This window comes from Colletotrichum lupini, chromosome 2 (assembly GCF_023278565.1).
Source record: "Colletotrichum lupini chromosome 2, complete sequence".
Taxonomy (NCBI): Eukaryota; Fungi; Ascomycota; class Sordariomycetes; order Glomerellales; family Glomerellaceae; genus Colletotrichum; species Colletotrichum lupini.
The window spans coordinates 1,118,178-1,145,816 of record NC_064675.1 but is presented as its reverse complement, the minus strand read 5'-3'; the positions used below and the strand labels follow the sequence as shown (position 1 = coordinate 1,145,816).

The 27,639-nt window shown below is 44.1% G+C and overlaps 5 protein-coding genes across 5 annotated transcripts, besides 1 other annotated feature; 4 read left to right on the top strand and 1 right to left on the bottom strand.

Moving 5' to 3' along the window:
- Positions 1-1,092: 1,092 nt before the first annotated feature.
- CLUP02_02724 (uncharacterized protein) lies at positions 1,093-1,654 on the top strand (the record flags this gene model as incomplete). Its single annotated transcript, XM_049281753.1, has 2 exons — positions 1,093-1,280; positions 1,402-1,654. The coding sequence occupies 2 exons, from the start codon at positions 1,093-1,095 to the stop codon at positions 1,652-1,654; spliced, it is 441 nt and encodes a 146-aa protein (XP_049138896.1).
- A 2,053-nt stretch (positions 1,655-3,707) lies between these two features.
- Positions 3,708-3,776: a sequence feature (Short protein (CLUP02_02723, UQC77256.1) was converted to a misc_feature.).
- A 9,704-nt stretch (positions 3,777-13,480) lies between these two features.
- CLUP02_02722 (uncharacterized protein) lies at positions 13,481-14,697 on the top strand (the record flags this gene model as incomplete). The annotated part of the gene is made up of 2 exons (XM_049281752.1): positions 13,481-13,722; positions 13,794-14,697. The coding sequence occupies 2 exons, from the start codon at positions 13,481-13,483 to the stop codon at positions 14,695-14,697; spliced, it is 1,146 nt and encodes a 381-aa protein (XP_049138895.1).
- An 86-nt stretch (positions 14,698-14,783) lies between these two features.
- Positions 14,784-21,568, bottom strand: CLUP02_02721 (pfs domain-containing protein; the record flags this gene model as incomplete). Its single annotated transcript, XM_049281751.1, has 11 exons — positions 14,784-14,891; positions 15,091-15,527; positions 16,012-17,902; positions 18,024-19,642; positions 19,716-20,837; positions 20,879-20,909; positions 20,948-21,032; positions 21,089-21,145; positions 21,201-21,269; positions 21,339-21,455; positions 21,519-21,568. 11 exons carry the CDS (start codon positions 21,566-21,568, stop codon positions 14,784-14,786), a joined length of 5,586 nt encoding a protein of 1,861 aa, XP_049138894.1.
- A 402-nt stretch (positions 21,569-21,970) lies between these two features.
- CLUP02_02720 (amino acid permease) lies at positions 21,971-23,787 on the top strand (the record flags this gene model as incomplete). The annotated part of the gene is made up of 3 exons (XM_049281750.1): positions 21,971-23,378; positions 23,437-23,548; positions 23,610-23,787. The coding sequence occupies 3 exons, from the start codon at positions 21,971-21,973 to the stop codon at positions 23,785-23,787; spliced, it is 1,698 nt and encodes a 565-aa protein (XP_049138893.1).
- A 1,528-nt stretch (positions 23,788-25,315) lies between these two features.
- Positions 25,316-27,509, top strand: CLUP02_02719 (uncharacterized protein; the record flags this gene model as incomplete). Its single annotated transcript, XM_049281749.1, has 11 exons — positions 25,316-25,416; positions 25,471-25,628; positions 25,679-25,783; positions 25,845-26,002; positions 26,073-26,274; positions 26,340-26,545; positions 26,608-26,677; positions 26,731-26,953; positions 27,017-27,118; positions 27,180-27,344; positions 27,407-27,509. 11 exons carry the CDS (start codon positions 25,316-25,318, stop codon positions 27,507-27,509), a joined length of 1,593 nt encoding a protein of 530 aa, XP_049138892.1.
- Positions 27,510-27,639: the final 130 nt, after the last annotated feature.

Genomic DNA, 27,639 nt, shown 5'->3' with positions numbered 1-27,639 from the left:
TTTTTGGGGAGGGTTTCCCAAGAGCCAATCATGACAGCCAATTCCGGCACTCTCGGCCTCACTGAAAACGAAGATGAGTGAGACACAGCCACATTCTCCCCCCAGACTGGAACTTGTGTCTTTCCTAGCGAATGCAGACTATACAGAAATGCACAGCCGCTAAATCGACTGAAGGAGCGGATGCGTTCCTGATGGGGGATGGTATGGAAGGAATGATTGAAAATAGAGACATTTGAGGTAGGCACGTTGTTGTCGAATGAGGGAGGAAGGAGGGGTGCCTTCTTTCCTTACACTGTCACTCTGTCACTCTGTGCCATCTGTCTGCCCACGGGTTCCTTCCTGTTCCTGCGCCTGCTCCTGTCGTACCTGCGTCGGGCGTACTTTCGTACGTGCGGCGGTGCCTACCTCTTTCCCCCTGGACCCTGAGACGACCGCCCCCCTCCCCTGAATAGGTAGGCAGATTGCCTCACCTTCCTTCCCTCCACTTTCCCCGTGTTTTCAAGGTGTCGGGTCCCTTCCTAAATTCCATCCGTTCCTTCCATCCCTTCCAGGTTGCTTCCCCCTGCCCGCCTCAATCTCGCGCGCTCTTTCCCTCCTCGCCCCCTTCTTGCTTTCCCTCGCCAGCAAACACAAACCTTCCCGGGTATTCACTCTTTTGTTCCTTCCTTCCTGCATCTCATCTCCTCTTGGCACCGGCCACTTTTTCGTTGTGTCTCTGTTCGCAAACTGTTTTCGCCCTTCTTCACTCCAGTCACTCCTTGCATAAAAAAACCGTTAGCAATCAGAGAATGCGATAGCAGGGGCTCCAAATCCGGTTTCACACAAGCGACACAGGGGCGAATCCACTCATTACAGACGAGCAATCCGCAGCCCGCTTGCCGCAACCGAACGACAGGAATTCGAGAACGACCAAGGCGATAGTTGCGACAAGAAGCAGACGGCTCAAGCCAAGCAATTAAATACGAAAGGGAGAATTCCACCTTACTCGACGCGACGTGACGAAATCTACGATTCTATCGGAACTCGAGGGAATTCCATCGTCATTACAAACGATTATCCAATCCACAATCGAACCGTTACATCATATCCACAATGATCCGATCCCTCCTCAGTCGTATCATGAGTTCCTCAACAACTGCCGCAAGCCTTCTGGCACCCGTCGCTCGCGCTGTACACTACCTCGCTGCGCGCGATGATTGCGCGGATGGAGACAACAGCTCCCGCTGCGAAAAGCCCTTTCAGTCCTCCAAGATTATCGGCATCACTATCGGCATTACTGCGTAGGTCTACCCGAACTGTTCCGCACTCTGCTTTTTGAGTTTTGCTTGCATTCGCATGCCGCCAAGCTATTCCAGGGCCTACCTTAGCATTCGTAGCCAAGACTAACATCATGTTTCTTAGTGCTGTGCTCATCTGCGGTACCCTTGGCGTCTTGACTGTGTTGCACATGAGAAGACAAAAGCAGGAGCGCAAGGAGGACGAGATTGACCTCGAGATCGACGGCGACGTCTACGACCATCCAACCATGGGCAAGCCCCCGCGCGCCTGGCAGCCGCATGGCCAAAATAACCAACCTGGTAACGAAAACCCCTTCGAAGCCGAGCGCCAGCCTCACCAGCGAGCCGAGAACCCTTTCGAGCCGGAGCGCCGGTAGTTACTCAAGTCGTCCCGTGATAGGGACCTCTCGAGATTCAGATACCGCACTTTAGCTGCACTTTCACACGAATGAAATAATTCGTCAACAATCATTATGGGTTTCGGGATATGTCGGATTGGAAACTTTCTTCTAAGGGGATGTACATAAACCCGCCGCCTCGAGGGCCTGATTTTGGTCAATCATTGCGAGCATGGCATTGCGTGTTCGAAACTATTCATTTTCTTCGCTGAAAGGGTCAGATACGTCACGAATTCATGGTTTCCGATGTTCCACGTCACTCGGACCCGCAGCCTGGACTTTGGGGAACGCGACAAACGACTGGGAGGATTGGGAGAGCAAACGGCATAGCCTCGGCACGAATGGCCAAGGTTCAACTGTTCTGCTGCTTGGAAATCATGGGGATACAGTCGGTTGTGGGGAGGTAACTTGCATATTGGGCTTGGTGAGGCTCGAGCCCACCAGCCCATGGGAGGATTCTTGTCTTTCGAGAGATGGCCACCAGGCATCTGTGATGCTGGCTAGCCCAGCATAATACAAACATGTTAAACCGCCCTCTCTGGCCATCGTGGATTGAACAGAAGGCTCGTGATCGGGAAGGCCCCATCGGGCACGTAATCTCCTAGAGTTCTGTACTGCATGACGTCGGCCACAGCAAGCAGTACCAGATTCGCCAAGCTTGTGATCTGCGGGCAGAGGGGTTCACTACACGGGAGCTACCGACACGAAGCTCGTAGCTTTTGCCCAATTTTCGGCCGTGGGGCCTCGTCGTTGCTTGTGAACTGTGAACCATCCGAAGTCTCGTCGCCAAACTTTGGCATATGCACAATTGAACTTGGCCGTCTGATGTAGGCTCCGGCTGTCCCTGTATGATGTCAGTCGCGCTGAACTTCCAGGTTGGGGCACGCTCGTGCTGTTTTTCTAGAGGTCCGTTCGCGTAGCTTTTGGTTTTGTGAGCATCGCGGGTTGATTGAGGCCCCAAGAGGATGGGGTGTGGTGTTTTACCCGTAGTATAGAAGCATCGTATCTCACGACTACTTGAAGTATCCAGATGGGCTGATGTCACCAGCGCACGCTTTAAGCGATTCAAGCCGGGTGTAAGTACTTCACTCGACAGATTCTAATCACAAATGTCTCAAAAGTAGTCTGAATAATCTTGCTATGAGCGACTTTCTTAATCAAGTATTCTGCTAAGCTGCGCGCATGGTATCGCCGATACTACCTCCTTTTACCATGCCTTATGATCGGTTAAGTACTATTCATCACCCGTTAAGGAGTGTGTATGGGGGCATCTTGGCTTCTCGTATTCTCAAGCGGCGGCCGCATGATGGGCCGGATTGCGGTACGATGTGTACCGCTTCATTCGGACATCAGACTGCGTAGTTCAGGCACACTTCGGACCGGTCTGACGCGGGACGACGCGGGACGACGCGATCCTGCTACACCGAAGCGGGATGAAGTCGGGGTAGCTGTACCGGGCCGTAGGCTCCTAGCAACACAAGTATCAACCGACTGGTACACTGCATAACAACACATCTCGACAAATGCAGGTCGTGCCCAACGTGGAGAGTCCTCATGCGGACCCCGCCTTCTTATGTCGCCTCCCGGGCGGCTCGTCCCGGGCTGATCGACGAGGCCCACCACTATTGTCCCTTCTTTTGCTCATCGCTGCGTAGTCGAGTTGGCGTATCGCCTGCATGTCTCAAGATCTGGACTTTTGAGCGGTTGAGAACTTCACCGAGTGCTATTTCCATCCACTGGCACCTTCACACTTCAGCCAAATGGCATCACGGTGCATCCGAAGCTTGTGTGCCGATAGAACGACCAGCAAACCGAGGAGCTCCAGGTCTTGGTGAGAATACTTCAGTCACGCAAGATTCCCGTGAATTATCCAAGCTGTCGAGGAGTATAAAGCCCGCCCTCCCATTGACCTCTGACTTATCTCTTCTTCTACTAAGTCCATAGTCTATGTGCTAGAGAACTCGAAGCAGTGTTATCTAGCTTCGAATCGTCTTCCCCTTGATTCTCATCTTCGACTCCACTACTCTTTGCAATGGCCTCCTACTTCCCTGAAGGCGAATGCTTCTTCGTTCGATCTTCCCTCAAGTACGGAAATACTTAGTCCGCAGAGAACGAGGAGCACAGCGCTTATACCCATTTAAATTAATTAAATAAATAAGTTAAATAAACAGTCAAATATAGGAATTTCAGCAAGTTAAATAATTAAATATTATAAGGCCCTATATTTAACGCATTTAATTAAATATAAGGTCGCTTAGAAAAAAGAAAATCCGGGGCCGGGCTAATTAAAAATTAATATTCTTAACTATACCTTATAAAAGTTTATAATTAAGAATATAAATACTTAGAGCGGGATTTGAACCTATAACTCCTTATTTATAATTATAAGTTCGGTATTATACTATTTAATTAAATAGATTATTAGTAATTATTATAAAAAAAAAGGGCCTAAGTATTATAGAGCTTTAAATTTAGTATCCTATTATATTTAAAAATCTAAAAAACCTCTAATACCCCCTTTTTTAATATTAATAAAACTAACGAAGTTACGTATTATTATTTCTAACTTTTTATAATTATAATAATTATTATTAATATTAATTAAATTATATATTAATCGATTTATTATATTATAATTAATTAATTAATAATAAGTTATATAATTTTTAGTATATAGCTACTATTTTAAATTATTTCGTAGTTATAAACCCTAATTAATATTAGCCTCGTATTATTAACTAATTTTAATAATCGTAATAGCCTCCTCGCCCTTTTAAAAAATAATTTAAAAAAGGAGGACTTTTATTAATAACGATTTAATATTATAAAAGGGCATAAGGCTAAAGAAGTTATAAATTTACTTAGAGGGGGTTTTTATTTAAGAGATTTATAATAAAAATATTTAAAGCGAAGTCTTTTAGTTTTATTATTATTATAATAAAATAAGTATTATTACTTATTTTAAAATAATAATTATAAACTTAGTAACGGCTTATTTAAAATTAAAATACTAAGTAATAAATCTAAGCTTTAGCGAGTTATTATATTTATTAGAATTCTTTAAATACGACTTTATACTAAAGAGATAAAAACTTATTTTTAATATTATTATAAAGGGCTAAGTAACGAGAATTAAAGAATTAGTAATTAGGTATATTATTAATAATAATAGCCTATTTATAAATTTTTATAATCCTTACTTCTAGGCCCTCTTTTATTAATTAGATTATAATATTATTAATAAACTCTTATTATTATATAAAAATATAAAAAAGGAGCTAAGTAGGATTTTTACTAAGAAAAAAAATATAATTAGAGTAAAGATCTGGAGGTTAATAACGAAAGTCTACTTATTATTTAATTTATAAACTTTATTAACGCGGAATATTATTATTACTATTTTTATTTACTTTTTAAACTATATTAAATAATAAATATAATACTTTATTATTTTATAACGATAGTATAGTACCTATAATAGGGTTAATATTACTTAAATTATAAAATTAATAATAAATAACTAAGAATTAAGTAATTAAATTAAAATAGTTATTTATAATAATATTTTAAATAATAATACTTACCTAGGTTACTTATATCCTATATTATCTTATACTTATACTTAAAAAAATATTCTTAATTAGAGAATAAGGTATTATAGTTATATTCTTAACCTCGTTAATAGGGCTTTTTTATTTAGTAATAATAAAGAGGTATTTAAATAAAAATTAGATATATTAATTAATACTAAGTAATTTTAAAAAGATCTTAACCTCTAGCGTATAAAGGGCCCTATTAATAAGTTTTAAAATATTATTAAATTTATTTATTTATTATTTTAATAATATAAAGCCTTTTTTAAAGTTAATAATAAAACCGATAAGAACAATATATTTACTCTTTTTAAAGAGTCGTTATAAAAGCTTATATTAATGTTTAATAATAATATAAAATTGTTACGAAAGGGAACTCGAGGTAGGTCGGAACGCTACTATATTAACCTAATTAACTAAAGACTTAACGTAAAGAGGGAAAAAATAGAACAGTGGGTAGAAGCTAGTAGGCTAGCCCTTTGGGCCTAGCGGTCTAGCTCGTTACGTAACTACTAGGAGCTTAGCCTCGTAGCCTAAGGCTAAGCTATAGGGCCTATAGGGCCCTAGTACTTATTACTATAATATTACCCCCCCCTCTATACTAGAGGGCGCTATCCGCAGTACTAAAAAAATAAACCTCTAAATTACCCCTTATTCTAGCGAATCTATAGCCGTAATTACCGCTATTATATTATTATCCTTTTTTAGTAATAGCGAATCGCTAGCCGCGGCGGCTTCTATCTATATATCTAAGTTCTGTAGCGGGCCCTTAGTAGTTAAGTACTAGTAATAGAACGCCTAAAGTACTACTAATATATATCTAAAGCTCTCTACGTCGTACTAAGTCGGATCCGTATCGTACCCCTTCTAATCTGCCTAGTACTATAATTTTCCCTTATATAAGCGTAATTTAACGACCTCTAAGACCTCGTACTCCGGTTTACTATTATTATTAATAATCGGTAGTAGCGGGTCTTAGTTCTGCCCGGGTAGTAGGTCGTTAATAGCCTTTTTTAGCTTACTTAGGTAAAAGACTAGGTATACCCGGCTGCCCGTTAGTAGTTTTATAATCTATATACCCCCCTATCCGGTACTAATAATAGTCTATAGCCCGGCCTACGGCTACTATAGTTTATTTACGTTAGCGGATTTTTAGTACGAGGTATTAATAAAGACCCGGTCTCTTAGCTTTAGGTCGTCTAGGCGCTAGCGGCAGTCGGTATACTTCTTATATCGTACCTAAGCGACTTTTATATTACCCTTAGTAATCTCCTAGGCCTTATATATCCCCTAGGCTATACGCTACGCGTTAATATAGTTTAGCTTTTCTTTTATAAAGCCGAATTAGTAGGTTCGTTTAGACTAGTTAAAAAAGAGCCGTAGCTAACGACCGAATTCTATTTCGTATAATAATAGCCCTATAGTTTCGCTAGGCTAGGTAGTATAAGTAAAGTCGACTATAAGTAGTATATCGCTCTAGTTATCTTAATATCGGTTAACTAATAGTCTTAACCGTTATAAAATATATTAGTTTAATACCTCTATCTAGCCGTCTATTTAGGGGTAGTCGGCTATTAATAGCTATAGCTTAACCCCGTAAATCTTATAGAGTTCCCTTTAGAAGTTAAAGATAAATTAGGGGCCTCGGTCTAATATAATAATCTCTAGTAGGCCGAAGATAGGTAGTACCCGTTCGTAAAATATTTAGCTTATATCTTTTACTATAGTAGTTTTATAATAAAAAACGGATATCGCCCTCTTACCTAAGCGGTCTATTACTACCTAAATATTATCGAATCCTTTCTAATTAGTAGGGATAGTTATAAAGTCGGTAGAAATATATTATTACAAGTAGTCGGGTACTAAAAGTAGCCTTAGCTCCCCCGAGGGCTTATTGCGCGGCTTTTATAATTAGTAATAAGTATAGTAGTTCTGTACGTATTAGTAAGTATTCGCCGTTAGGCCCGGCTAGTAGTATTACTACTTAATTATTTTTACGACCTTATTACGCCCTAAGTAAGCGAGGAGCTTTTACTCGTAGACCTCGCGGATAACTATAGTACGAAGGTTCTTTTTTTTAGGTATTACGAGCTTCCCGTTTATTATTAATAATCCGTTATTTTAAATAGACTAACGCTCGCGCCTTTTAGCCGCTAGCGCTCGTATTAATATAAGGGACGCTATAATAAGGTCTTTATTAAGCTTTAGAATCTTCTTTATTAATAAATACCCCTAGAGCTCGTTTTTTAATAAGAGCGAGCTAACTATGAGCTATAGTTAACTAACTACGGCGCTTAATAGCGTCCGTAGCTCCGCTACGATATTAAGGGATAGTAGTCCTAGTAATAAGAGGACTTAGGTCTTATTAGCCTCTTTTAGCGCTTACTAAGTGCAGATATCCTCTATTTTCCGTAATAGGGCGTTAGTTAGTACGTTCTCTTTCCTTAAGTAGTAATAAATCTAAAAGTTAAAGTCCGCTAGCGTGCCGGCCTAGCGGGCTTATTATAAGTTAAGTAGGCGCTTAGTTATAAAGAATAGTAGTAGTTAATAGTCTATAATAATATCGAACTTATGCTCATAGCTTATAAGCTCTGCGCGCTATTCTTTTAGGTATAGTACTATTATTAGTATTTCCTTATTATAAATAGCGTAGTTAAGCTCTGCGCCGCTTATCGTTTTTAAGTAGAAAGCTACTAGGTACTATAACCCGTTATTTTCTTATTATTATAATAGCGCTCCGGTATATACTAAGTTAGAAGTATCGGTTTTTAGCTACGTTGGTAGCTCTAGCTTAAAGTAATAGAGGATTAGTACTAATATTAGCGCTAGCTTTATAGCCTTAAAGGCCGTTTTATAGTCGGCGCTAAAGTTAAAAAGAACTCCCTTACTTATTAATTTTATAAGGGGCCTAGCTAGGTAGCTATAATCCCTTATAAATCTCTTATAAAAGTTATAGAACCCGAGGAAAGACTAAATACCCTTAAGTAATATAAATAGCTTTTAGTCTCTAACTATAGAGACTTTTTTTTTATTAGGCTATATACCTTCTATAGAAACCACGAAGCCTAGGTACTTTATAAAAGTAATACTAAATTTATACTTCTTAATATCTACTTATAAGCTTACTTTCTATAGGCGGTCTAGTACTTTAGTAACGTGCTCCTAGTACTAGAGGGGGTCGTCTAAAAAGATTAGGATATTATCTATATACGCCGTATAAAAGTCGTCTAGGTACTTTATTAGTATCTCGTTTATATATCGTCAGTACGTAGTAGGCCCGTTATAGAGCCCGAAGGGTACTACTTTATATTTATATACCCCGTAGCGGGTTCTAAACGTCGTTAAGTCCTCGGAGGCTAAGTCGAGGTAAATGCGGTAAAAGGCCTACTTAATATCTAGTTTAGTAAATACCTTCGCCCTACTTAGCTACGCGAGGGTCTTATTAATAAGTAGTAATAAGTAGCGGTCTTTTTTTATAACTTTATTTAGCTTATAGAAGTTAATATAGAAGCGTAGACTACTATTATGCTTTTTTATAAATAGCATCGGCGACGTAAAAAGAGTATTACCTAGCTCGATAAATCCCTTTTATAAGTGCTTTAGTAAATAGGCTCTTATAGCCTCTAGCTCTAGTACCGACTACTTATATAAAGGGTAATAAGTTAGCTTCTCTTTATTACTATTTAAGAGCTCGATTTTATAATTATACGGCTTATAAAGCATAAGTATATCGCTAGCCGCTTTACTAAAGACGTCGGTCTAGGGCTATAAGTACTTTAATAAGTTAGTTATTATAAGGTCGCGAGTAACTTAGTCGTCGTTATATAAAAGGTCTGCCTCCTCCTTTTTATTTTCTATAATACGGTCTAGCTTATAAAGTAATATAGAGCCTATCTCGACGTCGTTCTGCCTTAGGTTCCTTTCGAATGCGGGAGCGCTAATAAAAGTAATATTTATTTATAACGCTACTAGGTATAGTTTCTATTATCTAACCCTCTTTACGGGGGTAATAGTAGTGCTATTAAGGGTGCGTTCTATTTTTTTTATATCCTTAGCCTTGTTTAACTGCTATATTTAACGGGCTATCGTTTTTAGCGGGTATAGTAATATCTTAATTAGCGTGCCCTTCGCCCGCTATTATTAGAGCTTTTAGTTATAGCGGGTTATATCTATTTTAAATAAGTCCTACTAGCGGTTAGCGTCGATTTAGTATTATACGTCGATAACTTCCGGGGTATATAGGTCCTTGATATCCTTAACGATAGTAAAGGGCGTCTCTTATAGTAGTAGGTCCTTAGGCTATATTAGCCGTTAGTAGCGAATATTAGGGTTTACCCCGTAGTATTCGAACTACTTCTACCCTAGGATTAAGTCGTAGCGGCCCGTATTAAGTTAAAAGAGGGGTGCCTTTAGAAGGACCTGTCGATTAATATATAGGTTAGCGGTCTATATTATACTAATATTATCTAATCGCTCTTTATTAAACCCGGCGGTAGGGATTAGGTATAGTAATTTATAAGATAGGGCCGCGCAGAACCGCTATAATAAAGGGGTTACGTAGTTATTTATAAATCCGTACTTATTAGCTCCCGTATTAAGTAAGGCTCTTAGGCAAATTTTATATTTATTAAATACTAATATAAGCTCTATTTTAAGGGGCTAACCCCCTACGAGATCCTATAAGTTTACTAAATTAATTACTAATCTTTTATCCTTTTTATACGTATCCCCTAGCTAGGAGTTTACTTTTACTAAGGGGTCTAGTTTTCTAAACTCGACTCTATCTTAATAAGGCCCGCGGTAGCGTTAATAGCGGCTATAGTAGTTTTCGGCTTTTTAGGGCAGTCCTTAGAGATATATCCGGTATTATTATAAACGAAGTAAGCGCTACTATCCTTAAGTTTTTAATATAAGGCTTTGGGGATCGTTTCGCGGGTAGAGGTACGACCTCGGTCCTATTTAGTACTTCTAGTACTTCTATTATTTCTATTACTTCTATTACTTTTATTATTTTTACCTAAGGTCTAGCGAGTTTAGTTAGAAACCTTAACCGCGCAGTCCTCTATAAAAGGGGGCTATATTACGTTAACTAGCTAGGTAACGTACTTAATATACTTTTAAAAAGTAGCCGTATTATCTAGGTACTTTAACATAGCCTAGTTACGAAGATATATAGGTAGCTTATTATAAAAACGGCGCTTTTACTAAGACTTTAGAAGCTTATTAATACGCGCAAGCTTAGCGAATATAGAGCGCTTTTAGTAGACGTTTTTAAGCGTAATTATAAGTACGTCTAGCTTGCGGCTAGCGTCGTTTATAGTAGTTAAGCTAGTATAAGCTAACTTAAGCTCGTAAAGTAACTACTCGGCCGTAGTAATCTTATTAGAGGTTAGTAATAGGTATATAAACTCCGTAGCGCTACTTCTAATTTTATTAATAATATACTCTAAGTAGTACCTATTTATACTATAATTAGCGTTCTCTAAGCACTTCGTAATACGCTAGAGCTAATAGTCGAACTTAAGGCTAGTATTATTACTTATAAAAGTAGGTACGTTAGGTATTTTCTAAGAGCCGTGGGTAACGGGATAGGACGAGGCTAGAGTAGTCTTACGGCTACTCTACGTTTTTAAGTATACTAGCCGCTATTTTAGCGCGCTAAGGGTAGCGGTATTTTAAATAGAGCTAGCCTAAGAGCCGTTCTCTAATTACTCTAGCTTTTTAACTATAGCCGCATTACTAATATAGGCTCGGGTAAGGGCTTCTTTTATAATATAGAGCTCTATAGTAGTAGTATATATAAGGTCGAGGTTTTTATAGGTTATTACGTATAGGCACTTAGTACTATTACTTAGCTAGCTAATAGTAGACGCTAGGACCTGTTTTAATTAGTACTAAGTAATGCGCATCTTTAGTTACTATTCGATCTACTTAAGTAAGGTCTTTCCGTTATTTTTAAAATATAGCTCTTAAATAAGGTCGAGGTCGATATACTACTTAGTATTCTTTTTAAAGAGGATATCGTTACGGATATAGATAGGTAAGGTAAGCTAGTTAGCTACGTTACTAAAGTACGCTAAGTAATTAGCCTAGGTAGTAGAGGGTAAAAAGCGCTTTATTAGCTAGTTAAATAGCGCGACCTCTAGGTCGATAACCGGGAGCTTAGCGCCTTTATTAGGGCCTATGACGCTCTATTAAGACTTATAAAAGCGGCGGCTTTATTAAAAGCCGTTAGTATAAAAGGAGACCTAGCCTCTCTAGTTATATTCTCTAACTATTACGTTTAGTAAAGGGGGTATATATTTAGGGGGTATCGATTATACTACTTATACGTAATTAATTTAACTAGCTATCGCTCGGCTCTCTTATACGCTTTTTTAATAGGGGTAGCTAGTAATTAATTAATTAAGATATTATTATTCCGTCTCTAAAGAATAGTTAATTAAGTAACGTTAAGTAGTATTACGAAAGGGAACTCGAGGTAGGTCGGAACGCTGCTATATTAACCTAATTAACTAAAGACTTAATATAAAGAGGGAAAAAACAGAATAGTAAGTAGAAGCTAGTAGGCTAGCCCTTTGGGCCTAGCGGTCTAGCTCGTTACGTAACTACTAGGAGCTTAGCCTCGTAGCCTGAGGCTAAGCCACAGGGCCCACAGGGCCCTAGTACCCACTGCCGTGACAAAATAGAATTTAATATATTTTATAATATAGCGCTCTTTATAAAAATGAAAGTAAATTTATACTTTTTTAATAACTAATTAAGCTTATAAAGATTTAAAATAATAAATCCCTATTAAGGACGTTCTTAATAATAATAATTAATAGTTATTAACCGAGCTAAAAATAGTACTTAAGCTATTTTATTTTTAAATAATAAAATACTAAGGCTAGGGTAAAAGAGATAGTTATAGCCGTTTATAAAAAGTAATAATAAGTTTTAAGTACTTTATTAACCGTTTTAAAAAATAAAAAAAGTTATATAATAAACTTTAAAAAAAAAAAAAAAATCTTATAACTTTTTAAATTATAATATTATAATTATAATTAATATAAGTAATACTACCTCGTAAATAATTAGCTCGTCGTTAATTTATATTTTAATTTTTTTTTTAACTTCTAACTTTAAGTAATATCCCTCGTTATATTTAGTTTAAGTATATACTTAAGGAGCGAGTAGAGCTACTTTTTAGTAATAATTTTAACTCGCGAAGATATTTCTAATTATTAATTATTAATACTTAGTAAGTCCTTAATAAGTATTATATTAAGTTAAGTAACTCTATACTCTACGCTATAATAATTATTTTTTACCCTAAGTAAGGATTAAAATAGTTAAAAAAAAGGTAAAATACGCCTAAATAAAGCTACTAACTATTTAATATAAAAAAGGGACTTTATAATTATTAATAAAAATAATATATAAACGAAATAATAAGTCCTTTTTTTTTTTTTTTTTTAAGTCCTCTTTTTTTATTACGATAATTATAAGCTATTTTTAATACCCTTACGATTCTAAAAAGTATTATAAAAGACTTATAATATTAGTAATAATTAATATTTTAAATAATAAACGTAGTAATTAACTACGTGCCTAAGCTTAATTAATATTATTTATAAATTATCCCTTAGCTAGTCCTTAACCTAATCTAATAATAAATTAACTATTAACTAACCTATTTAATATTAAATAAGCTTATATTTAATATTTTTACGATCCTTATAATAATAATAAACTACGAGAGGATATTTAGTTTTGCGAAGTTAATTTTAACTTTATAATAATTATTAATAAGATCCTTTATACTAAAGGAGGTTTAATATCTTAAGAACTAACTTCATAGTAATATTATAAAAATAAGAGGTTAATTTTTTAATTAGAAAAACTAATCGAAATAAAGTTTATAAGTTAGTACTATAAGGACTTTCGTAATAGCTTTATTTAATTCCTAATTAAAAATTAGTTAAATCTATTAATTAACTGTTAAATAATTAAATATAGCGCGAGAAATGAGCTAAATAATTAAATACGAACTTTATATTTGATTTGTTTATATAGGTATAAGCGCTGGAGGAGCAGTTCTATAGCCATGTTCTTATCGAATATTAGGTACGCGCCCCCTCCCTTCTATCCAAGGTTTCTCCCCGAAGCTCTATTACTCACGAAACACGCGCAGTGGAACGGCTGGATTGGCAGCGGCAGCGCGAGTTCAATGCCAACCCACCTCCGATCAAAGTCTCAGAGCGGGACGGCTAGTCTGTATACTACCCGCTTCTGGCAGTGGGACAGATTCTTCGTCGGCGAAAGCAAGACCACGGATCCAAGCAGCCTGACGGCCATCACCAGCTACCCAAACAGCTTGAACTGGAACGAGATGCGAGACCGCGACAGGGGCGGTCCAAGGAAATACATCCTGCGCCCGGTCAAGATTCGTCGCAAAGACACCGAGTGGCTGTGGATTGAGTACTCTACCCTGCTAACTACTCTTTCTATGAGACCCTGCAGAAGTGCTAACTTGCAGCCAGTGCCACGATCCCGATCCGCGCCATCTACTTCCCCGTCTGCCAGCAGACCGACGAGGCGTACAAGCAGTACTGCACCTACGTCGTCATCGACTTCAAGGCGCGCGACACCATCAACTGCTTCAACATCGCAGGAGAGCCGCGTACCTATCCGTCCACGCGCGAAGCAGGCCTTGGCCTGAATAAGGACCTGACGTGGCTCTTCAAGGTCCCGGACCTCATCACCTACCTGACCATTCCCCACAAGCTGCGCAATCCGGAGTACGGCGTCTACAACGCGACGACGAGGACCGACGCGCTGTTCCTCGTCGGGCACGCGGGGCGTACCTGGACGGCGAGCGATACCGTCCACACGGATGGGTTCATTCGCGAGATCGACCTTGCGAATGTCATTAGCGCGACCTTTGGTGTCGAGGTTGGATGGCGCCCGTACAAGTATTCTTCTTTTATCCTGGACCTGGTCACGCACGTGGTCCAGCTCGGCCTTGGCTTTATCCCCGGAGCAGGACCCCTTTTGTCTGTGGCCTTTGGCATCGGACTACAGCTCCTCAACGACCCCGACACGTTCAAGGCGGATAATGTGCTAGATATTAGCGCCGCGGTCCTGTCGACATTGATCGCCTCGGCGGGGAAGTCGAAGAAGTATGTTGCTCCAGGCTTCCTTCCCGGGGCGACTTTGTCATCGACGAGGATGGCGAGTATGCGGATGGCCCCTATGGCTTTGACGTCGGCTTCGGAGGCTGATGATATGATGGCTGATGAGGTTGAGACCATCGATGAGGGGGACGCCGCTGAGAAGAAGAAAGCTGGGGAGGAGGAGAATGCACGGATTACGGCAGCTATTCAAGCGCAGCGGCAGGTTCTTGAGTTGAAGCTGGATGAAGCATTCCGGAGAGCAGGATACTGAAACTCGCCTGGTTATCATTGAAGATCATATTTCAAAGGGCTATCTCTCGTGTAAAACCACAACAGTCGGCAGGGAATTATCAAAATTCACCGGGTAGCTCTCTGATAAGGTTTGATGATTCGTGTAGGCGATAAGTCCGTCATGATTCGCCACATGGCCAGTTTCAGAGACAAGAGTGTAAACATGATTACGATCTATTTGAGATGATAGATGTCCTAAATATGGACAGTGAGCACGGGTGAAAGGGACGTAGACAAGCAGTATGAAGGAACAAATGAGACGAGGCTGGTTACATGAAAGGCAACTCCAACAACTTTGCTGGCGCAAGACTTAGTCAAAGGGCTTCATATCTCTCGAGAACCCCATGATATATAGCTCGCCAGAGGGACCTACCCAAGCAACAACGGATTCGCCAGCAGCCACCTGGCATCGCCTATCATCATAATCCCAGCGAGGGGAATTCAAATTCGAAGCAGGGTTGATATCGGTCGGCATGAGCATCAAGTTGACACCGTTCCAAGTGATCCACTTACCGCTTACATCGATTCCATAGCCCTGCCAACGCGGTCTCTGAAGCATGACAGACGTGTTTTCAAGTTCGGCATCATCCGTGGTAGAATTGGCTACTTGAGGTGGGAGGATGGACCTTTCGATGGCAATGGCCCCAAAGGAGGTCCTCAACTGAGAATCGTCGGGCGAGAAAGACAGGCCGAAGAGACTACGTCCTACATTCAAGGCGTTTGTGCAGTGCCCCGAAATTGTCGACCAAATCCGTATGTTTTGAGCCTTGTCCGCTGATGCCACTGATTCAGAATTGGATGAAAATGCGACTGCAGTGATGCGAGATTCGGGCTCAAAGAGGGCTTCAGCGCTTATACCCATACAAACAAATCAAATATGAACCTCATATTTGATTATTTGACTTATTTGATTAATATTTGATTAATTTGCAAGAATTTTCTATAGCCCGTTTAGAGGTGTAAGTGGTGCAGTGGATTCTGCGCCGGTGCCGCCGAAATTTTTTCGGCGGGCCCACTTTAATACCGGAGGTCCGGTGTTCAAATCCGGGTCCGGGCGGCCCCTTTTTTACCGTATTTTCTCGGTATATTATTGGTATATTCGGGCCCACCCTTAGATTCTAGATTTGATCAAATATACTAAATATATGGGCTAGAATATTTGATTGTTTGACTTACTGAAATTCCTATATTTGACTGTTTGTTTGACTTATTTGTTTGATTGATTTGAATGGGTATAAGCGCTGGAGGGCTTGGCGGGAGCATTTGCTTGCTAGCCATAGGGTGAGCTCTTTACCACGATTTGGCACTGAGGCCACCCATTTCGAGTCTGGTGATATGGCGAGAAAGCTGAAGTCGTCCGCTTCCTCGGGCATATCCACGTATTTGTGTGTATCAATGCTCAAGTACCTGACTCTGTGAGACATCTCATCTGATCTAGGCTCGCCGTTCTTTTTGAGTGCCTCTAGGCATGGGATCTCGATTGTGTAGACCGCGTATTTCCAATCAGGCGTAATTGTGATGAGGGTCCCGGCACAGGTAGAGTCTCGGTATTGCAGCCCCCCGTGCATTGTCCAGAGACTAAAGTCATGATATGCGCCAAATGCAAAGGATTGTGAATCTTCCGAAAACAAAACCTCGCTCTTTCTTGCCTTTCTGTAATCGAGATAGCTAGGATTACGAGGGCATGGAGGCTTCATGACATGAACGACTGTGCTATCTTGGATGTTGTGGATTGCCCGCTGGCAAGGGAGGAACATCCATTTTGAATCAGGCGAGAGTGTGGCATTTCCTGAATCCCAGATATCTCCATCGTTTTTGACTTTCAGGTCTAGCTCGCCAGTGTCAGACGACCAAATATTAACCTCGTTGGAGTCGTCGAATTTGTCCATGGAAATGATTTGTGCCGTTTCTTCGGAAGCTCTCCGATGTATGAAACAGCTCGTAGTCACCGCAGACATTGGCCGTATTGGCTGATTCATTCCACTGTCCAGCGTTCTGGGCTTTCGGATCATGGACAAGGACCAGATGGCAACTCCGTTGCTTTGAGCAACAATGAGAAATTTGCTATCGGGTGAGAATGCCGCTACCCAATCCTCAGGCCGAAGTGAATGAAAGCTGAATGGGCTGGCGGCGAGAATGCTGGTGAGATGTAGGCATTGGTAGTGTTCGCCGGTATCGACTGACGAAATCGAAATAGCGTCGCTATCGGAGAGACTTTGATGCGCGATGGGCCTCGAGTCGTGTGAAATAGCTGTAGGTCCACGTGTGTTTTCTCCTCCCGGGACTCGAGAATTCCAACAACCGGTGTCAATGTTTAAGGTTCGAATTTCTCCATCCGCTTCCTTAACGATCAGGAGATTGGTGTCTGACACGAAGGCGAGCTGGCTGACCACGGGCCCATTTGTTTCAAACGTCTGAAGGCAATTACCTGTCAAGGCTTCCCAAAGATGGACACTTCCACGTATAGATGAGGTCGCTACAATCTCAGAATTCGGAGAGAAACTGACAAATGAGCCTCCTTGTGATACAGAGCGTGAGCTATCACGCCTCTGGACTCTGTCTATAGGCCGGAGCTTGATCCTACGCCCTGTGGACATTGTCCATATCGCAGCGGTAAAATTGTCGTAAGACGCCGCAATCTTCTCTGAAGTGTGGGAAACGTCAAGTTGTACTACGTCGACCCCATCGGGAATACGGAATGAGCATAGTTCCTCGCCCGTTTCAGCGACGTAGACGTGGATCAAGTTTTGTAATGCCGATGCAATTCGCTTCGAGTCCTTGAAAAAGGCGACTGGAACGTATGGACCAATAGAGTGAAGGCGTGGCATGCGAAAGCTGGTCATCAAGACACCCAGGGAGAGCGACCAAACCGATATGTCCCCGCGAAGCCCACTTAATGCAACAAGCCTGGAATCAGGAGAAACAACAACGGCATAATAACGTTCATAGGCATCTCTCAGACCTGTGTTCTGGATCAGAGGCGTCCATCCAGACTTTTGTGGTCGTTGGAAAGTGATACACTTCGGGATGCTTTTTATGGAAGCGTGTCGGATAGAGCTTGTCTTGGGAGAAAAGACTAATGCTGACCAATACAGTTGCAAAGGATACTCGAGAATAACGGAGATGTATTTGGAAATCAACATCTCCGAGTCTTCCAAAAGATTGTAAAGCTTGATTTTTGGTTGCTGCCATATTAGTTAGCAAAGTAGGCAATATAGAAATATTGATTGGTTCTTTGTGACTTGTTGCTATGTATATACATTCACCTTGTATTGATATCATGATGGAGAAAACCTCGAAGCTCACCTTCACGAGGGGAATTAGCGTGTCTATCATTTGAATAGCACGATTGGTTTCTCCGAGAACACAGAGAGCCTCGACCCAATAGAGAAATCGATCTTGGAGGAATCTATGGACTTGATCCTCATCCTCGAGAAGTTGACCCGCGTATTTCAGGTGATGAAACCAGAAGCGGCAAGCATATCGTGTGTGTGGCGGGAGCTGTTGTTCCAGGACGTCTCTCGCAATCGCAGACCGTCGATCGGCGGGATTGAGGCTGCAAATATTGTAACGCAAAGACTTCGAAAGAATTTCAAGACAGGCAAGCGCCATTCTCCAATGTGTTTCCTTGAAGTTGATGGAGAAGTCTCCGGCAACTGGACTCAGTAAAAAGTCGCGAAATGACGAATGAAAAAGTTTCACCTCCAGGCCTTCCTCATTCGGAAGATCAAGAATAGATCTGAGGGGAATTAAGATACCACCAACTTGCGAAGGCTTGAGACCCAGCAAGCTGGCGATTGAGTTAACCGACAAAGGCTGCTCGAGGAGTATGATTGCGCCGATGACCGCTCTAAATCTTCCAAGCAGGATCATTTGCTCTGACGGAGTTCTTTCGCTTCTGAACTGTCTCAATACTGGCTGATAGGTCTCTTGAAGTTTGTCGCTGACGCCGCCTTTCTGAACGGTCTGAACAAGCTTCAAAAGCTGTTCCTCTGGAAAGCCGAATAGCTCGTCTCGGATGAAGCGGCAAGCTATTGCCGCGAACAGAAACAAGGGTATGGCGATGTCGACAAGGGCCTTGATCTTCTCCTGCCCAGGCCAATCCAGCTGTAGTTTCTGATTATTGATGCATCTCGCGTTCCACAAATTTCTGATCTCTGTCAACTGATGTCGAAGGTACAATGAGATATCTTTGGAGACAATCTCATTTGGTGTGTCATGTAGTCGAACTTCCCGGTACAATCCTTGATTGGGAGAACCACATGCATCGCGCACTGCAACCTCTGGCCTACTTGTAATAAGCAGCTTCAGACCGCAGCCATCGAAACATACAGCCTTGATCAGTAAACGCAATAAAATTTCAACGTCCTTCTCTTTCGAACACTCATCCAATGCGTCGAGTACCAGGATCAACTTTTTGGGCTCCCCTGGTTTTAAGGCTGCCAGTTTGAGTGGGTTGAAGACGAGCTTAGTGAATTGCTCCTCCATACTCTTGGAACAGATATTACCCGTCTCCTTGATCGCTTTTACTATGTACGGGCTTAACTCGGGTCGGCGCTGCGCTAGCTGACGGGCTAGCGTACCGAAAAACAACGACGCGCTGCCACGATCAACTTCTCCCCTTTTGAAAAAGAACGTGGCGCCGAGTATGTTAGTCTCGTAAAACTCATGAGCAATGGTCCGAGCTATGATCGACTTTCCCGTTCCAGCCAATCCACTGAGCCAATAAAGTTTCGGGCCAGTAGCATGAGGAGCCCAGGTTTCAATGTCGCGAAGAATATCAACTCTGGTACTTGGATGGCATCTCGGTTCGTGTTGATTTTCATAGCTGTCGAATTCAGCACCCTGAGCCATTGGCAATTTGTCCAGAATGTCATGATCGATTGTATCTTTTATGGCGATGACATCTTCCTTGACTGAATTGACTGACGTGCGTTGGTCAGAAATCGGGAAATTACAAGTAACGACTTGCGATGAGATTCTCTGTGAGCTACTCACTAGAAGACAATACTTTTGCTACAGACTGTTCATGCTCGAGGCTCTGACGCGGAATACAACAGACCAATGATTTGGCGAAAGAAGCGGCTGCCATGGCAGCGTAGCCCTGCCATTGCTTGTTTTTATGAGAGTCGGAGTAGTCACAGATTCCTCTTATGACTAGACAGGGAAAATGATTCATCAAGCCAGCGGCTTCCATCTCGAAGCATAGCACGTTCTTCTCCTTTGCTAGTGCATCTCGCTTCTGAGCATCTTTCATTACCTGATTTGCAGAAGCTATCAGTCCGTAATGGACGACGGGCTCTGAACCAGAGTCTCGTTCCGGGCGATCCACGAAGTCGTCGGCGCAATAATCAGCCATTGACCTATTTGCGTCATAGACAATGTCGCTGCGGAAAAGTTTGTCGGAATTAGAACTAGGCCGACCGTATTTCTTCTTCAAGATGTCATTCTTCAGGCGCTTCACAATGTGCTCTTCAAGCGAGCTGCCTTCTATTTCGAGGTCGGAAATCAGCATGTTGAGGGCTGTTCTTAGAGCAAGGGGCGGCTGATTCAAGAACCCAGTCATCTCGAACTTCCCATCCTCGATGGATTTGCCAAAGTCGTACTGAATCACGCCGCCATAACCCTCAGCCGGGGAGCTGACAACGATGTCGCCCAAACGGACGTCATTTCTGGGACTCGGAGCGCCGCCGCCGATGCCGACCATAAGCCCTACCCTTATGTTCACAAATGTGCGGACCATGTCTCGAGCGACCACTGCCGCCGAGCTTTCTCCATATTCGCCATGAGGAAGGACCGCGATCGCGACGTTGTGCTTGCCCATGCGCCCGAGCTTATACGAGTTGTTGTCGTTTCTGGACAGCGATCGAGGCTCTTCATGGACCTCGTCGAGGAAGAGCCGGGCTGCGACGAACTCAGGGACAATGGCGCAGATCCAGCCGATCGTATAGATTGATGGATCGGACATAGCGACTGATGACAGGGGTTCAGGAGTACATGCGTGTAATGCGACCATCTGGTCAAATGATGGCGCGCGAATGTGTTTGATAAAAGATTGAATGTTGTGATATGCGATGAGGATGCCTGCCGCGCCCCAGTAGGCACCAACGGCCTTTGCTACTCAGGGAAGAATGAACATGAGAAAATCAGAGTGAGGGGACTCAGCCTAGATGTGCGCGGGGAAGATGCTGACTGCATATACTGCTGTCAGCCCTAGATTTAGAACCAACATATGATGTGGCACGGCACATAGGCTGCAGCAGATGCAGCTTATCAAACATAATAGCTTGGCGCATGTTGGGTTGTGGCAGTTGACTTCAAGCTGCGTAGAATGTCTATCCGCTTGACTTATTATCTTCTATCCAGTGCACCCTCTTAAAGGTGGCCCCACGAGCTTTGCCTGAACTTGAGGCTCATGATTTTGGGAACTGGTACAGTAGGAGGCTAGCCTAGGTCAAATGGTCTAGCCCAGGGCCACCTCACCGAGATTCCAGACCCGAGGGATCGACCCTATGTGCATCGCCCACCTTATCGTGTATATTGTCAAAACAGCTGGGACGCCATTACACCATTTTCTAGGCGAAAAACCACTGTTAACAATGTAAGGCGACGAACAATCACCATATATTGCCCGTGAGGTTGGAGATGCGAGTCAGTTGTCGAAAGACACAACGGCCGAGTTCCCTTTCGAGAGCCTCGGTCTGCGAGAGACGCGTACGCCGCCAGTAACGTAACGAGCTCGCAGTGAATGTGGATCGGGACCCGCTTAGCGCAATGGCATCATCGAATGAGAAATCTCACCTTCCCGAATCGAGGTCGCGATAAGAGGACAAAATCTCTTCGATTCCCATCCCCCCAGTCCGCCGATTGTCCATCCGAACCCCTTTCGCGACCTTTTGAGCGAGCCATGGCCCTTTGAGCATGATATAGGCTTCAGCGCTACATTCAACGGTTGTTCAGCATTCCAATGAGGTGAAGATTTGGTTATCAATCGCGTTGCTCGTTTCCTCAGCATCGAAACCTTTTGTCTCCCGTGTGTTACCTTACAGGTTCAGACGATTACCTAAGGTAATCTCATTGAGTCTCGCGAGAAAGAAAAACGAGGAGGGCAGACGGGGCGCTTTATCAATCGCGGTTCTTTCTTATCGCTCGGGATCAGCTTTATTTCCCTCACCTTTCTTCCCACCCCGACGCTCGGTGAAGGAAGCACAAAGGCCACGAGTTGAGGACAAAGGGGAAACATGACAAAAGCGATGAGTACCGACACCATCCCGTTCCCCGGCGCCAAGTCGCCTGGCATCACCGATGTCACCCGCCACGCCTGGATCACGTCCGACGACGTCGAGGCCGCCGAGGCCTCTCGGCGCGGCCCGTTTGAGCCTCACGACGACCACAACGGCGATTTTGTCACCACCACCGAGGACCGCGACCTCAAGCGCGGCTTGGAGCAGCGCCACTTGTCAATGTTGGGTATCGCGGGCGCCATCGGCACCGGTCTCTTCCTGGGTCTCGGTGGCGCTATCCAGACCGGCGGTCCGCTTGGCGCATTGCTTGGCTATGCGACTGTTGGCTTGATCGTCTGCGCCGTGCAGTTCGCTCTCGGAGAAGTTTCGGCGCTCCTCCCCGTCACCGGTTCATTTGTCCGTCATGCCGAGTTTCTTGTCGATCCGGCCTGGGGATTCGCTATTGGGTGGAACTTGGTCTACGGCAACATTTTGTCTATCCCCTCCGAGATCACAGCCATCTGTGTACTCTTTGAGTTCTGGACCGACCTGAACCCCTCCGTCTTCATTGCCATCTTCATCGTCTTGACGTTCGTCGTCGGCATCGCCTTCGTGCGTGTCTTCGGAGAGGTCGAGTTCGTCTTCGCTTTGCTCAAGATCCTTCTCGTCATCTTCCTCATCATCCTCGGTCTCGTCATCGATCTCGGCGGCGTTCCGGGTACCCCCCGCATTGGGTTCAGGTACTGGCAAAGCCCCGGCCCCTTCGTGGAGCACATCGCGACCGGCGACTGGGGCAAGTTCTTGGGCTACTGGGGTGTCATGACCAGCGCCGTCTTCTCCTTCGCCGGCGTTGAGTCCCTCGCCATGGCCGCTGCTGAGACCCAGAACCCTCGCCGTGCCATCCCCCGCGCCTGCAAGCGTGTCTTCGCGCGTATCGTGCTCTTCTACATGCTCGCCGTTCTGGTCGTCGGTATGCTCGTTGCCAGTGACGACCCCCGCCTCGACGACGCCTACGGCACCGCTGCTCAGAGTCCCTTCGTCATCGCTGCCTCCGCTGCTGGTATCCCTGCCATCCCCAGCGTCGTCAACGCCGTCGTCATCACCTCCGCCTGGTCTGCGTCTAACCAGAGTCTTCTCGCCGGCACCCGTGTCCTTTTCGGTCTCGCGCTCAAGGGACAGGCCCCGAAGATCTTCCTCCGCACGACTGCCTGGGGTACTCCCTATGTTTGCGTCTTGCTCTTCACTGCTTTCATGTTCCTTAGCTTCATGAGCTTGTCGAATGGTGCATTGACCGTCTTCTGGTGGCTGGTAGACCTGACTGCGGCCGGTGTTTTGGTGTCGTGGTCGGCTATCCTCCTGAACCATATCCGTCTCAAGACAGCGATGAAGAAGCAGGGCATTGAGTTCAGCAGGCTGCCTTGGAACAACTCGTGGACTCGTAAGTTGAAAAGTCTCGGATTACCTGATAAGCCTTGCTAACAAAAGCGTGAATTCAGTCTACAGCTCTTACGTCGCCCTGTTCATGTGCATCGTCATTCTCTTCACGAGCGGCTTTGAAGTTTTCACCAAGGGCAACTGGAGCGCTAGTGGTTTCGTCTCGTCTTACTTGTGAGTCCACTCCCCTTGCTTAACGAGCATATTATGGGCGAGTTTGCTAACCACCTTGCAGGGATATTCCTCTGGTCACTGGCGCTTTCTTGATCTGGAAGTTCGTCAAGAAGACCAAGGGCGTCGTTCTTGAAAACATCCCGCTTCACGATGCTTTCGAGCAGGCCGATGCCTATCCCGAGGAGCCTGAGAAGCAAGAGACTGGCCCTATACGGTTTGTCAGCTGGATCTGGAATTAATGGCATACGCTTTGATGGTTGCCCATACTTAATTAGCACCCAAAGACGTACCTGCCCCGTAATAGTGTACAGATACTTCAACATTCAAGTTGTATATATAATATGTAGAGGCCAGCATCATAAGCCTGGTCTCCAACAAAGACGGTTCAACACTGAGAATTGGTTCTAGATTTTTCGAAGTGTAAAAGGCGTGAGGTACTGTTAGTTTGTGACCGTCTTAGTCCCTAGTGCGCCGCCGATTCCGCTGAACTACCCCAAGCACTTAGCTGGCAGAGGAATCCGGGGCCTGACAATGGGGATTCTGCAACCGGCCCTTCTTCCCCAGGTATTCAGGGAACCCCCGCAACACTTTGACGTGTCTCGTGGTGATGTGCTTGAGGTGGGCCTTCGATTTTGGCCTGGTATGGTCGCAGCGCAGGGTATAAGGAGCAACTTCGGGCCTTTACACAGTACACAGGTGCAACACCGCAACGTGGACACCCGGAACTCTAAACGAAGCTCGATGCGATGTTGGTTTAAGCCAGCTATCTGTAACTGATTGCAGTCCCCGCATTGGCACAGTAACTTCTTAAAGAGCTGTTGTAATATAATCTCTCGAAATTGAGTTGCATTGAACGCAAGCACTTCATCGGGATTTCCCGATGGACATGCCTTACGACTGCCACCTTTTCGCGGAGACGAAGAACCAAGTCTTCGATCCGCGTTAATTACCTTAGGTAAGATGAAGCCTCTTGGTTGACCTCGGTCCACATATTGCTTTTGACAACTTGCGAGATCACCCTTATGCTCCTTAGTCCCGACAACTCGGTTCATTCATCAATCATCATCGCATTCCCACGTGCGGTGTGGAGTCTAGGCCGGTAGTTCGCGTCGGGTCGCTTCTCGGGTCGCATGTCGGAAGCCATGGCGCGCAAACTTGGAACTATCGTCAGCCCAAAGTGGTGGGGCTAGCATAAACCAGTTCCTGATCGAATGTCGGCAAGACCAGCTGACAGCTTCCCTGGAGCACTCTAGCAACAGTACCGACAGATGAAAGAACACGGCAAAAGGCAGCGATTAGCGCTAACAGTTGCTACTTGGAACAAAGACTTTTCTGTGTGCTGTTAGTGCAAAGAAATAGGTTCCACTTGATCGGATAAGAAATCCGTTTATGACATCGTTCCACGGACGACTTCCGAGGAGCGCACCCATGAATTCTTCTGGCGCAGGGCGCACCAGCACGAGTCAAACTAGCAAGCATTCCCCCATCTTCCCACGCACCCACCAAAGCCCGGGCAGAGACGGCGCCGCGAATGAGCAACTCCTAAATCCTCCATGTTTTCTCCACCGGGTACCCCGTGGGGATGCGCCATCCGACGTGGTGGTAAAGGAGGGCAGGATAAATACTCTTTGACAGCCGGAAGTTTGTTGAATGTGACTCCAGTGTGCGCGCGTGTGTCATCGATCAGATAAACAGATCATCGCAGACTGCTCCGCCGCTCGAGCTCTATCGAATAATCCCCGCCAGCAGCAACGTTTCATCGCAATCATGGGTGGCTTCAAGGCTGTCGAGGATCGGCCCACGCCGAAGGAGGTGTACAACTGGAAACTCTACATCGAGGCAGCAATCATCGCCATGGGATCTTTCCTGTAGGTTTCGATAATGGATAGCTATGGCTACGACCAACAACTGATCTTTGGCAGTTTTGGCTACGATTCAGCGTTCATCGGAACCACAATTGCCCGCAGCAGTTTCAAGAGAGACTTTGGGATCAACTCTGGAAACTCGAATAACATCTCGAGCAATATCACATCAGCTTTTCAAGCCGGAGCCTTGGGCGGCGCAGTTCTTTGCTTCTTCAGTACGACATTCGGAAGAGGAGTTATTTGCAGCACACTGACTTGAGTCTAGTTACTGAACGCTTGGGTAGAAAGTGGACCCTCCAGGCTAATGTTGTCATCTTCCTCGTTGGCGCGATTTTGATGACTGCCGCCACAAACCAGTTGTCATTCATCTGTAAGTCAACTCCTCGAGTATTCGGACTTGAAGAAAACTTTGGCTAAGACTTATTACACAGACGCGGGTCGCGCCCTTACTGGCATCGGCTGTGGTGGTATCACAGCTACGGTCCCATCCTACATCGGAGAATTATCGATCCCCTCCATCCGCGGTATCCTCACCGGTCTCTTCGAAGTCGCATACCAGATTGGCAGTGTCATTGGTTTCTGGATCAACGTAAGTCGAAAAATTCTGACGACTACGCTACTTAGAAACCTTTAAGTTCTTGTCCTAATCATTCGGGTAGTACGGCATTACGCAAACCATCGACCCGAGCCTGCCTGTCAGCTGGAGAATCCCAATGGCATTCCAACTCGTCCCCGCCGGCATCCTCTTCGTCGGAATCTTCTTCATTCACGAGAGCCCCCTCTGGCTTCTGCGTAAGAACAAGACGGAACGCGCTCACAAGGTTCTCGAGGGTCTCAGGGGACTGCCGATCGACCACAAGTGTAAGCAATTTTCATCGTGAACACCTTGCCATGAACGAAGAGAACTAACGCGAGGATACAAACAGACATGCAAGAAGAACTCGACCAATTCCAGAAGAAACTCGACGAAGAAAGAGCCGTTTCATCACAGTACGGAACCGGACAATGGGCATACCTCCGCGGCGTCGCCAACATTCTGGCCCGCAAGGGCATGTGGAACCGCCTTGTCCTCGTCTTCTGTGCCTTCGCTCTTAACAACCTTTCCGGAGCTGCCGCTATTAACTATTACTCAGTAAGAATCATATCCCTCAACAATTAGGCTGTCAAGACATAACTTGCTAATTCTGTCGTTAGCCCACGCTTTTCACATCGATCGGCATCACCGATGTTTCTCTATACACCGGTATCTACGGACTGATCAAGGGTGAGCTATGGTTAGCATGATGGCTGGAGACTCTTCGCTAACTCGGACTACAGCCATTGCATCTATTATTTACTTCATCTTCCTCATCGACCTCCTCGGAAGACGTTGGCCTGCCATCGTCTCCTCATTCATCTGCTCGATGTGTCTCTTCATTGTTGGTGCATACGTGAAGATTGGTCACCCTGCCGACATTATCGCCGCCGGAAAGGAGCTATCTGCCTCTACCGCGGCTGGTGGTAAGGCAGCTACTGGCATGATCATGATCTACTCTATCTGGTAAGTTCATGAGTTACTTATCACAAATTGTTTGAAGATTGGAATCTCTAACCATAACAATAGCTGGTCTTTCGGCTTGAATGGTATTCCTTGGATCGTCAGTGCCGAAATCTTCCCCGGTGCTCTTCGCAACTTCACCGGCACCTATGCTGCTCTCGTTGTCTGGTAAGTCGACAACTATGCCCCTCTGAAAGCTCACCGCGTAAGGCATCTAACACATGTTCAGGGCTACTCAATTCGCCATCACCAAGGCCATGCCCTACATTTTCAGCTCTTTCGGCTACGGAACTTGGTTCTTCTTCGCTTCGTGGATGATCATCGCCACCTTGTGGGGCTACTTCTGCTTGCCAGAGACCAAGGGTCTTACCATGGACCAAATGGATGTCATCTTGTACGTCACTCTCGCAAGGACAAAACCCTGTAGTGAATCGATACTAACGTTTCTGTTAATAGTGGCTATGCTCATGATGCTCGCCCTGAACCTTCAACTAAGTTTGTCGACGCCACATTCGATGACAACAAGGCGAAGTCGAGCGAACACACGGAGGCTGTTTAGGGGGGAGAAGTATCGTAGTTGCGGAGATCGCACGTGTTAGCGAGTTCAATTTGACGAGATAAGGAAGTAATGTTTATAGCTAAAGAGGACAATTTGAGAATTCTCTAAAAGTGTATTGCGATTGCAAAGT